The sequence below is a fragment of the Phragmites australis genome, chromosome 2 (genome assembly GCF_958298935.1).
Source record: "Phragmites australis chromosome 2, lpPhrAust1.1, whole genome shotgun sequence".
NCBI classification, from domain to species: domain Eukaryota; kingdom Viridiplantae; phylum Streptophyta; class Magnoliopsida; order Poales; family Poaceae; genus Phragmites; species Phragmites australis.
Window position 1 is genome coordinate 49,961,794 of NC_084922.1, and position 12,035 is coordinate 49,973,828.

A 12,035-nucleotide genomic window follows, 5' to 3' on the forward strand; every position below is an offset into this window, starting at 1 on the left:
TTATCTAGGCTAAGATTTTATTTGTTTAAGCGGTAGAAGTTTTAATTAGTGCCCAATTCACCCCTCTCTTGGGCCATTCAATCCTTTCAGCAACCCATTTTAATTGGATTCACTTAAAAATCACGTGTATAATTTAAACTAAAATTCTCTAAAAAAGGGTACTTTTATAACTTCTATAAATTATTAGGGGCATCAAATAAATTCTCAAAAATTTAGAAAAATTCATTAATATTCTTCTTATATGATGAAATAATTTCTAAAATTATTTTCAGTCCTAGTTTATATGGTGAAAAAGTGAGTTCTTTTGTAATGCTCCATTTATATGTATTTTTATAATTTCATGTGATATTCTTCTTTTAACTCTATTTGAATTCAAACATATAAAAACCTAGGATTGAAAATAATTTTAGAAATTAGTCCATCATATAAGAAGAATATTAGTGATTTTTTCTAGATTTTTGGGAATTTATTTGATGCCCTAACAATTTCTAGAGTTATAAAGTACCATTTTTTAGAGAATTTTAGTTTAAATTATACACATGATTTTTAAGTGAATCTAATTAAAATGGGTTGCACATGTATTATTAAACATGTAAAAAAAAATTAAAATTTTTAGAGTAACAGAATACCACTATTTTGAACAGTAGAGATGAGAAGAGAAAATTAAGCGCTGAGTACTGTTCACCAACTTGGTATCTTACCCCCTCTGAAAGGGTTGCAACCTTTTGAGAGGGTGGTAGGCGTTTATTTTATAAATTTTTTCATTCGAGAGCTATTTATTTAATTTTTTAAGTTAGAAAATGTAAAAAAAAAACTCTTTTGTACCGCTACGGGCTGTGCATCACAACGTGGGCGACGGACTAATGGTGGGCTGGGCTAAAATTTGATATGTTTTTGTCAAGAGAAAAGAAAAATTTGGGCCTTCATGGCCCGCCTCGAGTTCCTGAGTTGCTTCTTTCCCCTAAAGCGTCAGGAGCCTCCGAACACCAATGCAGGTGCAAGAAAGAGCAGAGCAGCTTAGCTCGTCGCCTCGACGCACGGCAGCAGTGGATGCTACGCCAAACCGCCAGCCTACTCGCCACTACACGTCCCATCCTTCCCGCCACAAGCAAGTTTCTCCGGACCTCGTCTCCTCCGCTCCTCCTCGGCGCCATCGCTTCCTCCCACCATGCGGCCGCCGACGCCCACCACCTGCTCGACGAAAGGCCTAGCGGGAGTGCCGGCGCCATCGTACGCGCCCTCACCGTCTCCTCCTTCGGGGGCACGCTCCCTGGCGCAAGCGTCGTTGCGTCGCTCCACTGCGCGTCCCTCAAGTCCGGCTCCGTGCTGGACCCGCCCGTGCGCACGTCCGTGCTCACGGCCTACGCCAGGGCGCGCGACGCGGGCGCCGCGCTGGCGCTGTTCGACGAGGCCGTCGCCCCCGACGTGATCCTGTGGAACGCGACCATCAACGCCTTGACGCTGAACCGCCGTTACGATGACGCCGTGGCCGTTTTCGGGCAGATGGCGCGCGTGCTCGGGGCGTTTGATTCAACGACAGTTGTCGTCATGCTGTCTGGTGCGTCCCGCGCGGGTAACCTAGGGCATGGGATGGCGGTTCACGCCATGGTGATGAAGAGATGCCTCGACGCCGACCATCTGAGCCTTTGGAACGCTCTCGTTGACATGTATGCAAAGTGCGGTGATTTTGACTCTGCGGAGGGTGCGTTTCAGGGGATGCCATGCAGGGATACTGCCTCATGGAACTCTGTTATAAGTGGAAGCATATTCAATGGACTTGCTGAGGTTTCCGCATGTTACTTCAAGGAAATGACCCGTTCCATCTTTCAGGCAGACGAGTGGACCCTGTCTTCAGCCCTCTCAGCTTGCTGTCGTCTGGATGACCTTTTCTCCTTTGGGGAGTCGGTTCATAGCTGTGTGGTCAAACTCGGTTATGAGGACACTACATCTTGCTCGGTGGCGAATTCCCTGACGACGTTCTATTCCGAGTTTGGGTTGCCAGAGGCTGCGGAGAAGGTATTTGCCAGCACTTCCAACAAGAATTTGGTATCATGGAATGCTATGATCAAGGGGCTGGTCGAGAATGGAAGAGTAAGTGAAGCCCTTGTTGTTTTCCGGGAAATGAGAGCAGAGAACCGGCCAGATGTTGCCACTTTGGTGACCGTAATTTCAGCTTGTGGTGATCAAGGCCTACTTTCTGAAGGGAAAGCAATCCATGGGTACATAATCAGAAAAATACTTCTTCATGAGGAGCCATCCTTAGGAAATAGCTTACTTGGTTTGTATTTGGAATGCGACAACCCGTCCACTGCAGGCCTTTTGTTTAGAACGATGCCAATAAGAGACCTGATATCGTGGAACACAATGATTTCTGGTTACTCAAGAAATAGTTTACTGAGAGAAGAGGCTCGGTCACTGTTCAAAGAATTACTTTCTGAGGGTTTAAGCTGCAGCTTGACCACTATGCTAGCTGTCATACCATCCTGCTCTAGTCCTGAAGAACTAGGCTTTGGCGAAGCACTTCACTCTTTCACCCTGAAGTACGGACTTACAAGTGGAGTTTCAGCTGTTAATGCTTTGATGCACATGTATATAAGCTGTGGTGACTCACTGGCTGCCTTTTCGCTGATGGAAAGAATGATACTGGTGTCAGATATTGTTTCATGGAATACAATTATAGCTGGCTGTGTACATAATGGACTCTACAAAGACGCATTGGAAGCCTTTCAGTTCATGCACTCCTCTCAGGCCATAAATCCTGACAGTATTACATTAGTTAGCATCTTATCGGCATGTGGAAATCTTAATCTGCAATCACTAGGGAAATCCATCCACTGTATAACTTTGAAGCACTTGCTTGCATCCAATTTGAGGGTGAGAAATGCATTGTTAGCCATGTACTTTGGCTTAGGAGATACTAGAAGTGCTGAGTTAGTTTTCCATAGCATGGGAAATAAAAATTTGTGCTCCTGGAATTGCATGATCTCTGGTTTCACGCAGAACAACAAAGGCTGGAGTGCATTGCAGTTCTATCAGAAGATGGAGGATTTTGCACCAAATGAAATATCTATAGTCGGTATTATCTGTGCTTGCACACAACTTGGGAATTATAGACAAGGAAAGAGCATACATGGGCATGTGGTCAGGTCTGGTCTGAAAATTAATGCTTTTATTTCAGCGTCACTTGTTGATATGTACTGCAAGTGTGGAAGATTGGACATTGCTGTCAGAGTATTTGAAGCTTCTGCTGAAAAATCAATTGCTGGCTGGAACTCCATGATATCAGCTTTTGGATTCCATGGCCATGGGTTGAAATCTGTAGAACTTTTCTGGAAGATGAATGATTCTGGAACGAAAGCCACTAAAAGCACTTTTATTGCTCTTCTGTCAGCTTGCAGTCACTCTGGACTTGTTGATGAAGGATGGAAGTATTATCACATTATGTCAGAAAAGTTTGGGATTATCCCAACCCCAGAACACCATGTGTGCATTGTAGACATGCTTGGACGGGCTGGTCGTTTGCAGGAAGCACACAAATTTGTGGATAGTTTACCATCCCAACAAGCACATGGAGTTTGGGGTGCACTTTTAAGTGCTTGTAGTAGCAAGACTGAACTCAAGATGGGTGAATCCATTGCCAAGCATTTGCTCTGTTTGGAGCCTGAAAATAGTGGCTATTATGTGACTATTTCTAACCTTTATGCACACCGAGACATGTGGAGTGGTGCAGTCCAAGTTAGGAGCATTTTGCAAGATAAAGGATTGATTAAGCCCCATGGCCATAGCATTGTAGGTTAAAAGGGGGATCGTCAACAATAGAGTCTGAGAGCAGAGAGGAAGGGAAGGGTGGGTCGGTGGTTAGTTATTCTCACTGCCATGCAGGACTCCATCAGGTGGTAAGGGCATACTTGCATATACCCAAAACCTGGAGGGATGACATGAAAAAGCAGTTGTTAGAAGAGAGGACTAGAGTGATGATAGATGGCTATCTGTGTGACACACAACCACCCAATCACCCCTCTCACTCTCCCCCTCCCCCTCCCCCCCCTCTGCACCACTCAAAACCTCAGCCCCCTCTCCATTTCTCCCGTCCTCTCCTTCCTTCTGGACACCAGCCCTGCAGCTTCCCCAGTAAGCTCCCTCGAGAGCCACCAGGCTGCAGGATGGCCGCAGTGATGAAGACTCTTGCCATTGCCTCGCCGGTCTCGGCACAGGCACAGCCCCGTCGATGTCTCGCAGGTTTGCCGCCGCTGAAGCTGCATTTCTATTTCTTCGTTGTAGAGATGGAGAGTATAAGCACTTGCTGCCTTGCTGGGAGCAATGCATGAATGTCTGCATGTAGCATATGAAGATCTCTAGGCTTTTTTCTTGACTAGCATGGTTCAGAATTGACTATGTGACTTTTTATGGTGTTCTGTCGTATCATGTTTAAGGGTTTCACTGAGGTTGGGGTAAACATGACGTTAAGGTAGTGGTATATGTATTATGTACTGTAGTTAGCAAGCAATTCAGGATGTATCACTCGATCTTTCTGTTAGCCCATCTGTTGTTGTGTGGTTCAGAGCTGCCTCAGGAAAGTTAAGAAGAATTGACTTGATGGCCTGTAATCGTAGAACAAAACAAAGGTACTCAGAGTAGCTGGCTTTATGATGAATTGCTACTCCCGTCAAAAAAGGATATGTGTAGAAAGATATTTCCGCTATGTAGTGTTTAGAATGTTTGGAAATGAATAACCATGATGCGTAAAAAAATGGGATGGAATTTAGGAGTAAATGTAGTTGATCTCTATCTGTTAACATACAGGATTTTCCATATGAAAATTATTAATTTAAATGGAAGCACTTTAGAAAGAGAACGATATTCATCGGGCTTCTTCGTTGAAAAAAAAATATTTATCAGGCTTGCATGTTTATGAACGTCAGGGAGCATTTCTTTTTTCTCACTTAACCTGTTTAAATGAGCTTGGCCTTCTACACAAGACCTGTCAGCTGAGATTAGCTTGATTTACAGAGCAATCCGAGCTTATCTGCCTGAAAAGCACACGAACCAAAGTGCCTGAATGAGCTCTACTCTAGCATGATGGATTATATCATGCTGTAGGTATCCTTCCCCGCCAAAAAAAAAATGTTGTAGGTATCCTGCGTCATCTGGGTTGTTCTCCATCAGTATGCCTGTATGACAATTAACCGACAAATAGTTAAGCCGGAAATTAACTCATATATATGCTTACCTATTTACCATTTACTTCTTAAATACCGAGGTGATTCTTCTACTTATCCAGGAATTAGTCTTTCAGTAGCTTGTGTAACTCTGCATCCTTTTATTTGCTGTGTGCACTTGAGGCCATTTTAGTCTGTGGCAATTGTGCTCATAAACTTAAACCTGCCATGGCCACTTGCAAATCTGACATCCCACACCATGGTCCTTTGTTGAGGTTCAGGTGCCCCTAGCCAACAGAGCCTGCAGTCCTCCTTCAACGGCGTGTCCCTGCAGTGCCGGCCGGCATTCCCACCACGGCCGTGCTGCTCCCGGTCATCGTCGGTGCAGGTGGTGATGATGGCGAAGCCTTCGATCCAGTTCATCCAGGGCACGGACGAGCAGACGATCCCGGACGTGCGGCTGACCAAGTCCCGGGACGGCACCAACGGCGTGGCCATCTTCACGTTCGACCAGCCGTCGGTGTTCGACTCGTCGGCGGAGCTGGGGGACATCACGGGGTTCTACATGATCGACGAGGAGGGCGTGCTGCAGTCGGTGGACGTGAGCGCCAAGTTCGTGAACGGGAAGCCGGCGCGGGTCGAGGCCAAGTACGTGATGCGCACGCCCCGGGACTGGGACAGGTTCATGCGCTTCATGGAGCGCTACTCCCAGGCCAACGGCCTCCAGTTCGTCAAGAAGTGATCTTCTCTATCAGAGACCCAACGCAATGGCAATGCTGCCCGTTGCCTTCACTTCACTGCCCCCTCTTTCTTTCTGACATTGCCTCGAGCTTATGCCAGTGTAACTTCAGTGTTGCTACTCATGGGCTGGTAAGCTTCATACTGGGCTGTGCGATGTGTGCCCTGTTATTATTTCTTTCTGATGTGAGTCAAATTTTGTAGAAAACATACTGCAAAATGGGAGGTTTGTTTATGCACCTTCATGAGCTGAGCACCAGGTGGAGACTCTAGTCTCTTTGGCTACTGGCTAGCCTGAATTATGAAAGGACTCCATCATGTGCTTAAATTTGGTTAACAAAATGGAGAAGATATTATATCATCTCACACATTTTATGCAATTAATGTCAGGCTGCTTTTGGCGCTAATTGTGCAATTAGGAACTGGATTGTGTCACCTTAGCTGGGCGCATGATAACAGATTATCAAGAACAGACAGTGGCGGTGGTTACTAGTGGAAACTGGCGCGCCATTAGCGAAGAGGGGCCATGTAAAAAGGTTGAGGTATGAAACGAATTTGGGAGAAGTGACGCTTGATAGCATTAGAGAGCTTAGTTGTTCAGTATAAACTGACCTGCCGCGTTTACCATGAAACCTTTGCATCAAATTACACAAAGACCAGAGCAGATTCGCTAGATACCATAGGACTATGATCTAGTTGTTCATCAGAGACCAGCGTTATATATTACACAGAGAGCACTCGTCTTTTTCGAGGAGGATGGGGATATTACTATTTAAAACACAGTAGTTATCGAGAGGTATGTTACATGGAGCTAACACCACAGGTAGGCGATTTTTCAATTTGAGGTAAAAGCCTAGCAAACAAACTGAGAAAGGACTCTGCAAAAGAATACCTATCTAAAAACTCCTGGACTTCAGGAACATGAGGATTACCATCGACAAGATGTGTTTCCACTCAGCGATTGTTCACCTGCAAATTGGGGCAAGTATCAATAACGGATTGCACGTAATTGGACAACATGATACTAACAGGATTGTACCTTTATAAGATTTCAGTAGCATACCAACAAAAATAACAAAAGACTGGTTCATCCGGTTGCTTAGACTTCATGAGCATTGAACTCAGATGGTCGTTGACACCATATATAGAGCTTCATCTTATAGTTGGTGCCAAAATTTCAGGAAATGAACAACAACCATGAATGAAAAATGCTAGGAGAATCTATCGAGCTAGCGCTCATTGACGCAGGCATCATGAAGCAGTCCTAAACATGAATTCAAAACAGTTGCTTGGTGCAACACTGTTAGTTCCTTCCATAATTGAGAAAAAGAAATAGCTAGTAATCATTTGAGAAGGTAAAAATTGCAAATAGCAGAGGGGCGAGCTTTATATCTTTTATGAGCGGACCAACATGGAGACAATAGCAGAATCAGTATCTTTTAAAAAAAAAGCAGAATCAGTGGCATCCTGATAATCTAGCCTTGAAGCCCTTCAGGACAAATGCAACATCATCGTCTAGCAAAAATTAGAAAAATAATGCTTGTGTTCCAAGCCACCTGCCCCCGCGTCGCCCTCAGGGGCGGCTCGGGCGGACCGCCACGCACCAGCGCTGCCACCCGCTTCCCTCCTCCCCTTCACCTCACCGCCGCCCGAGTGGGCTACCAGAAGCCCGCGTAGGCGCAATGACAGTGGTGGCGGGGCTTCTCTCGACTCGAACTTTTGGAAGGCCGGGGCAATGGCGGCCGGCCGCGATGGCCTGCGACGGCAACAGATCCAGCGCCTTCATGGCCGGATCCGGTGCCCATCAGGCCACATCCGATGCCCCCACATCAGGATGACGAGGTGAAGGTGGCGGCACCGACAGGTAGTGGCGACTACTCGCAGGTGATGGCGACAGACTATAGGCGTTGAGGCGGCCGCGTCGCCGGGCAACGACACGTGGTGGCGGCGGCAACAACAGCCTAGTGGTACGGCGAGGGATGACGCAGCGCAGTGGGATGGTGCATGGAGACCGACGGCTATGCGTGCGACATGGAGGTCGGCGATGAGCTCCTCTGCACTTACAAGGTGTGGCGGTTTGTGGGCTGTCGTTCTTGCTGCTCTGTTACCAGCCCAATGGTCCGGCCTAATGTCCGTTGTCTCGCCCGTGGCTGCGTTCTGTTGCCACTGTGCTACTAGGCGTCTCCCCTTGGCTGATCTGTCTCTTCCCCCAAATTCGACGTGTGGGGAGCTGAGCTCAGCGGTTGGTGATGGTCCAAAAGGCAACATGCGTGAGATGACGACACCGGGTGGCTCGATTGCTCGACGGGTGGGGTTTTAGGGCTCCGGGCGAAAGCCTAAGCCAGTTTCCTTCCGGTGCCGATGATGATGACGTTTTTGGCGTCACTTTCCTCCCTAGAGGCATCGTCTTGATGCCTCGCTACTCCTAGGGATTTTTTTGGGTGAAAACCCAAGTCTGGTCTTCCATATGTGCGACGACGATGTCTCTAATGTCGTGTCCTCACTAGAGACGTCGCCTTAGAGGTCTCTTGCCTTTGTAGCCATCCGGCATGAAGATCCACCGTTGTGTTAGGGTGGTCGATGGTTCGGGTGTGGTATGTTTGGTGGTGGCTTTGATCACACCCGAAGGCTCAGAAGTGTAGTTGTGATGTGTTGCAGGAAGTCAGAGTTGTTGTCCCGCCAGTGTAGTGAGCTTGACAACGATGACTTGTGGTAGGTTCTGTCTTCTTGGGCTAGGTTGAGTCGTGTGCGAGCCATTTTTTTTAGTTGTCTCCAGGGTTTTTTGCCGATTTTTTTTAATCTTGTAGTTGTAAGATTTTTGGATCTAATTTGCCTTGTAAATTAACTCAACTCTTTTCTTCTATAATAAAATCGACAGAGCTCGTGCTGTTCGTTCGGAAAAAAAAATGCTTGTGTTCCACGACCCAATGATTGTACAATCTGGAAATGCGAACTATGTATCCTCCAGTGAAATCACCCACCTGATCAGAAAGGCAAGGCGGGCATTACGTCCATGCGACCGTTGTGTATCATGGCCACGGGCGATGCCACTTCGCAGCCGACACAAAGCATGTGGCCGCACTGGAAGCCAGCCTAGAATTACTAATCTGGAGCAAATTGCCCTTCCTCTCTCTTGGGCAACTGCAATTCTGTCTCTCTCTCTCTAGAGTGGAGAGTATATTTCCGATGAAGAGATCTGTCAGTTTGGACAGTCCTTTTTTGGGAAGCCTTTGTTTTCTGGTATTCCCCAGTTCTGTCGAGCACTTGGGCAGGGAAGACCCAGCCTATAGCTTAGCTCTGAGTAATGTACCAGCACTAGTCCCGATCTGATCAGGATCGGTACTACTCCTGTCCTATATAATGCTTTCAGAAAAACTGCCAAGTCTACGTCGTGTGGACTTTCAGTGCCTCAAGGACAAACCGGCAAACCGGCTCGCCTTCTGCAATGCAAACTCTTGAATCCGGCGGGAAAAACATCTCTAACCAAATCAGTCCTCACCTGCCAACAGATTTATTTCCTTACCGTTCTCAAAGCTCCGGCAAGCACCCTGAAAAGCATAGACAAAAGGCGGCGCATATTTCTTTGGTCAGGGAAAGAGACGATCTCTGGAGAACAATGCAAAGTTAACTGGCAAAAAAGTGTGTCGCCCGAAAGCACTAGGAGGTCTAGGTGTTCTACAGTTAGAAGTGTTAAGGAGGAGCTGGAAGATAGAAATCTGATCACGGACCTTGATATCACGCAGATCACATCGGTGCAGCACATCACCGAGTTTGTGGACCTTTGGGATAAGGTGGCCACCATTGTGCTTCACCTCGAAGAGCGTGATCAAATCACCTGGACCCTCGCTGCATGGGGGGAATACTCAGCAAAGTTGGCGTACAATGCACAGTTCGTAGGTTCTTGTGCATCGGACATGGACAAGCTACTGTAATTTGGAAGAATTGGGCTCCTGCCGAATGCAAATTCCTTGCCTGGTTAGCTTTTCAGAGTATGCTGTGGACTTCTGATCGTCTCCCCGCACGGGGATGGCCGCACTCCACCTGCTTTCCGAATGCAGATATGCCAAACGGATTTGGCAATTAGTGACGCATTGGTTGGGTATCCCGGACCTTGATCCATCTTCCTGGCCAACAAATTCTTCTGTTGCGAGCTGGTGGACACACCTCTTGAGCCGAGCAAATCAACAGCGGAAGACCACTGCCTCCTTGATCATGCTTGTCACTGGGAGTTGTGGAAAGAGCGGAACGCAACGGTTCTCAACCGGTCTGAATCCTCGGTCAACATTCTATTCGGGAGAAGTAAAGAGGAAGCGAGAGCATGGATTTTAGCAGGAGCAAAGAAATTAAGCGATCTCTTAGACCCAGGCTAGAGCTGTGCTTCTCCGAGCTTGTGCTCTGCTGTTTTCCTTTTCCTCCCCACAGATGTCCTTTCTGTGGTTTTTTGGACCTGTTAAGACCTGTTTACTTTGTTTTTGCTCCTGCTCTATTAATTCACGAGGCACCCCTCCTGCATCTGTTTCAAAAAAGTCTGGTTCTGGAGTCTGAAGAGAACACATCACATTTTTTTAGACAATGGGAAAACATGCTGACCATTTGCATGTGTGATGCATACAGCCCTTGATAAAGCAGTGCAGGTTTCTATCCTCGTAAAGCAGGAGCATGCCAAGTTGTCACTTGGATCATTACCACCAACAGAATGCATGGAAGCCTCGCTGGAAATACCCAAGCACAGAGAATGACTGGGCTCATGGGACTAGTTGAGACTTGAGAGTGGCCTTCACGAAGGTGACATTCTCATGCAAGCAGTTTGCTCTTAGGCTCAAAGCAGATGCAGGTTGATGTGTCTCGTGGAACCTAGAACAATATGCTTTGATAAAGATATGCTTATATCAGATGGACAATATGCTTTGGCAAAAACAGAACCGCTTAAGATATCAAGGCGCAAACATCCACACATCAGCTTTGATAAAGATCTAATCTTAGTATCATGAAAGAAATGGGTATCCTCCAATGGGAGCTTTGGGTCTGGACCCTGCATCAGTGCCCCAAATCACTCGGACACATCTGCGACCTACGAGCTATTTGCACGTGCATCGCATCATCAAAAGCAAATCCAGCAATCCAGGGTCTAGTTTGTGTTGTCCCTACCCTGATCTTTTGTTCACTTCCCTTTTTTCTCCCCTCTTTTAAAGTTTAATGAGTTATCCAACATCCACATCCTTTTAATCATGTGAAGCCACAGACATTTGACTGCCATTTCTGAAGATTAGCAGGTGAATTATGGGTGCCTATTCCCACAGGATTCTGCAGTAATTTCACAACTCATTCAGGTCTGTGCATGGTTAACATTTGATGATCTATCAGACATGTCTCCTAGGCCTGCAGGAGAGCGAGTTCAGATGGATTGATTTGGAAGACCAGACATGCCAGCTCTGTTGTGGGAGGATTGACACCGAGGGTTCCAATTGTCTGTCATGTGTGTCTCTTGCAGCCTACATGCATGTCCTTGTCCATCATTCCTTGGGTCCATGGCTGATGGCTTTGCAAGTTAGTGCCTTCTTTTGTTACCATCTGTCAGGGCACGTTGGAACCTAAGTTAACAGAAAAATTGATAGATGAGTTCAGATAAATTGTTTTACAGCACTTGTTATATAGATGATCCGTTTATTAGTCTGTAGGAGGGAAACAGACCCATATCATTGTACAAATGAATACAGCAAGGAGCGAATTTTCATGATTGACATAGTCCCAAAAATAATTCATGATTGACTATATCAGCTTAAGTATATTGTTCTTTATTTTTGCCTATTTTTTCCCCCATGATTATAGTTCAAAAGAAAAAAATTGCATGATTGACTATCAGCTTAAACATTTAATTTCTATCAACAGTAGTCAGCTTGGGCATAAGATGAAATAGCCTAACAGACTAAATGCATATGGGGATATTTTAATTCGAGTAGTGGATTTGCAATCGTCCACTGTCCAAGTTACATCATGCCGTATTTTGAATTTTGAAGTGGTCCCCGAGTTGACATGATCTCCACTATCCTCTGCTAGTCAAACCTACTATGCACACACAGTTCTCACCGTAATAATTGGATCTTAACACTTCAATCACACAATCTAATCTAATGAATT

At 46.1% G+C, this 12,035-nt stretch overlaps 2 protein-coding genes across 3 annotated transcripts; both read left to right on the top strand.

Annotated features, from left to right (window-relative positions):
- The first annotated feature begins 949 nt into the window (after positions 1-949).
- LOC133909566 (pentatricopeptide repeat-containing protein At4g19220, mitochondrial-like) lies at positions 950-5,580 on the top strand. 2 transcript variants are annotated; one of them, XM_062352049.1, is made up of 2 exons: positions 950-4,239; positions 5,441-5,580. In XM_062352049.1, the coding sequence occupies exon 1, from the start codon at positions 1,051-1,053 to the stop codon at positions 3,796-3,798; it is 2,748 nt and encodes a 915-aa protein (XP_062208033.1). In that variant the 5' UTR covers positions 950-1,050; the 3' UTR covers positions 3,799-4,239; positions 5,441-5,580. The 2 variants fall into 2 exon arrangements, with proteins under 2 accessions (XP_062208033.1, XP_062208034.1); XM_062352050.1 differs by having other exon boundaries at positions 5,435-5,577.
- Positions 4,164-5,901, top strand: LOC133908318 (photosystem II reaction center PSB28 protein, chloroplastic-like). Its single transcript, XM_062350307.1, has 2 exons — positions 4,164-4,239; positions 5,441-5,901. Exons 1-2 carry the CDS (start codon positions 4,164-4,166, stop codon positions 5,899-5,901), a joined length of 537 nt encoding a protein of 178 aa, XP_062206291.1.
- Positions 5,902-12,035: the final 6,134 nt, after the last annotated feature.

Coding starts and splice junctions, on each gene's coding strand:
- LOC133909566 (XM_062352049.1), top strand. CDS start 1,051: ATGCTACGCCAAACCGCCAGCCTACTCGCCACTACACGTCCCATCCTT.
- LOC133908318 (XM_062350307.1), top strand. CDS start 4,164: ATGGCCGCAGTGATGAAGACTCTTGCCATTGCCTCGCCGGTCTCGGCA. Junction 4,240..5,440: donor GCCCCGTCGATGTCTCGCAG/GTTTGCCGCCGC, acceptor GTTGAGGTTCAG/GTGCCCCTAGCCAACAGAGC.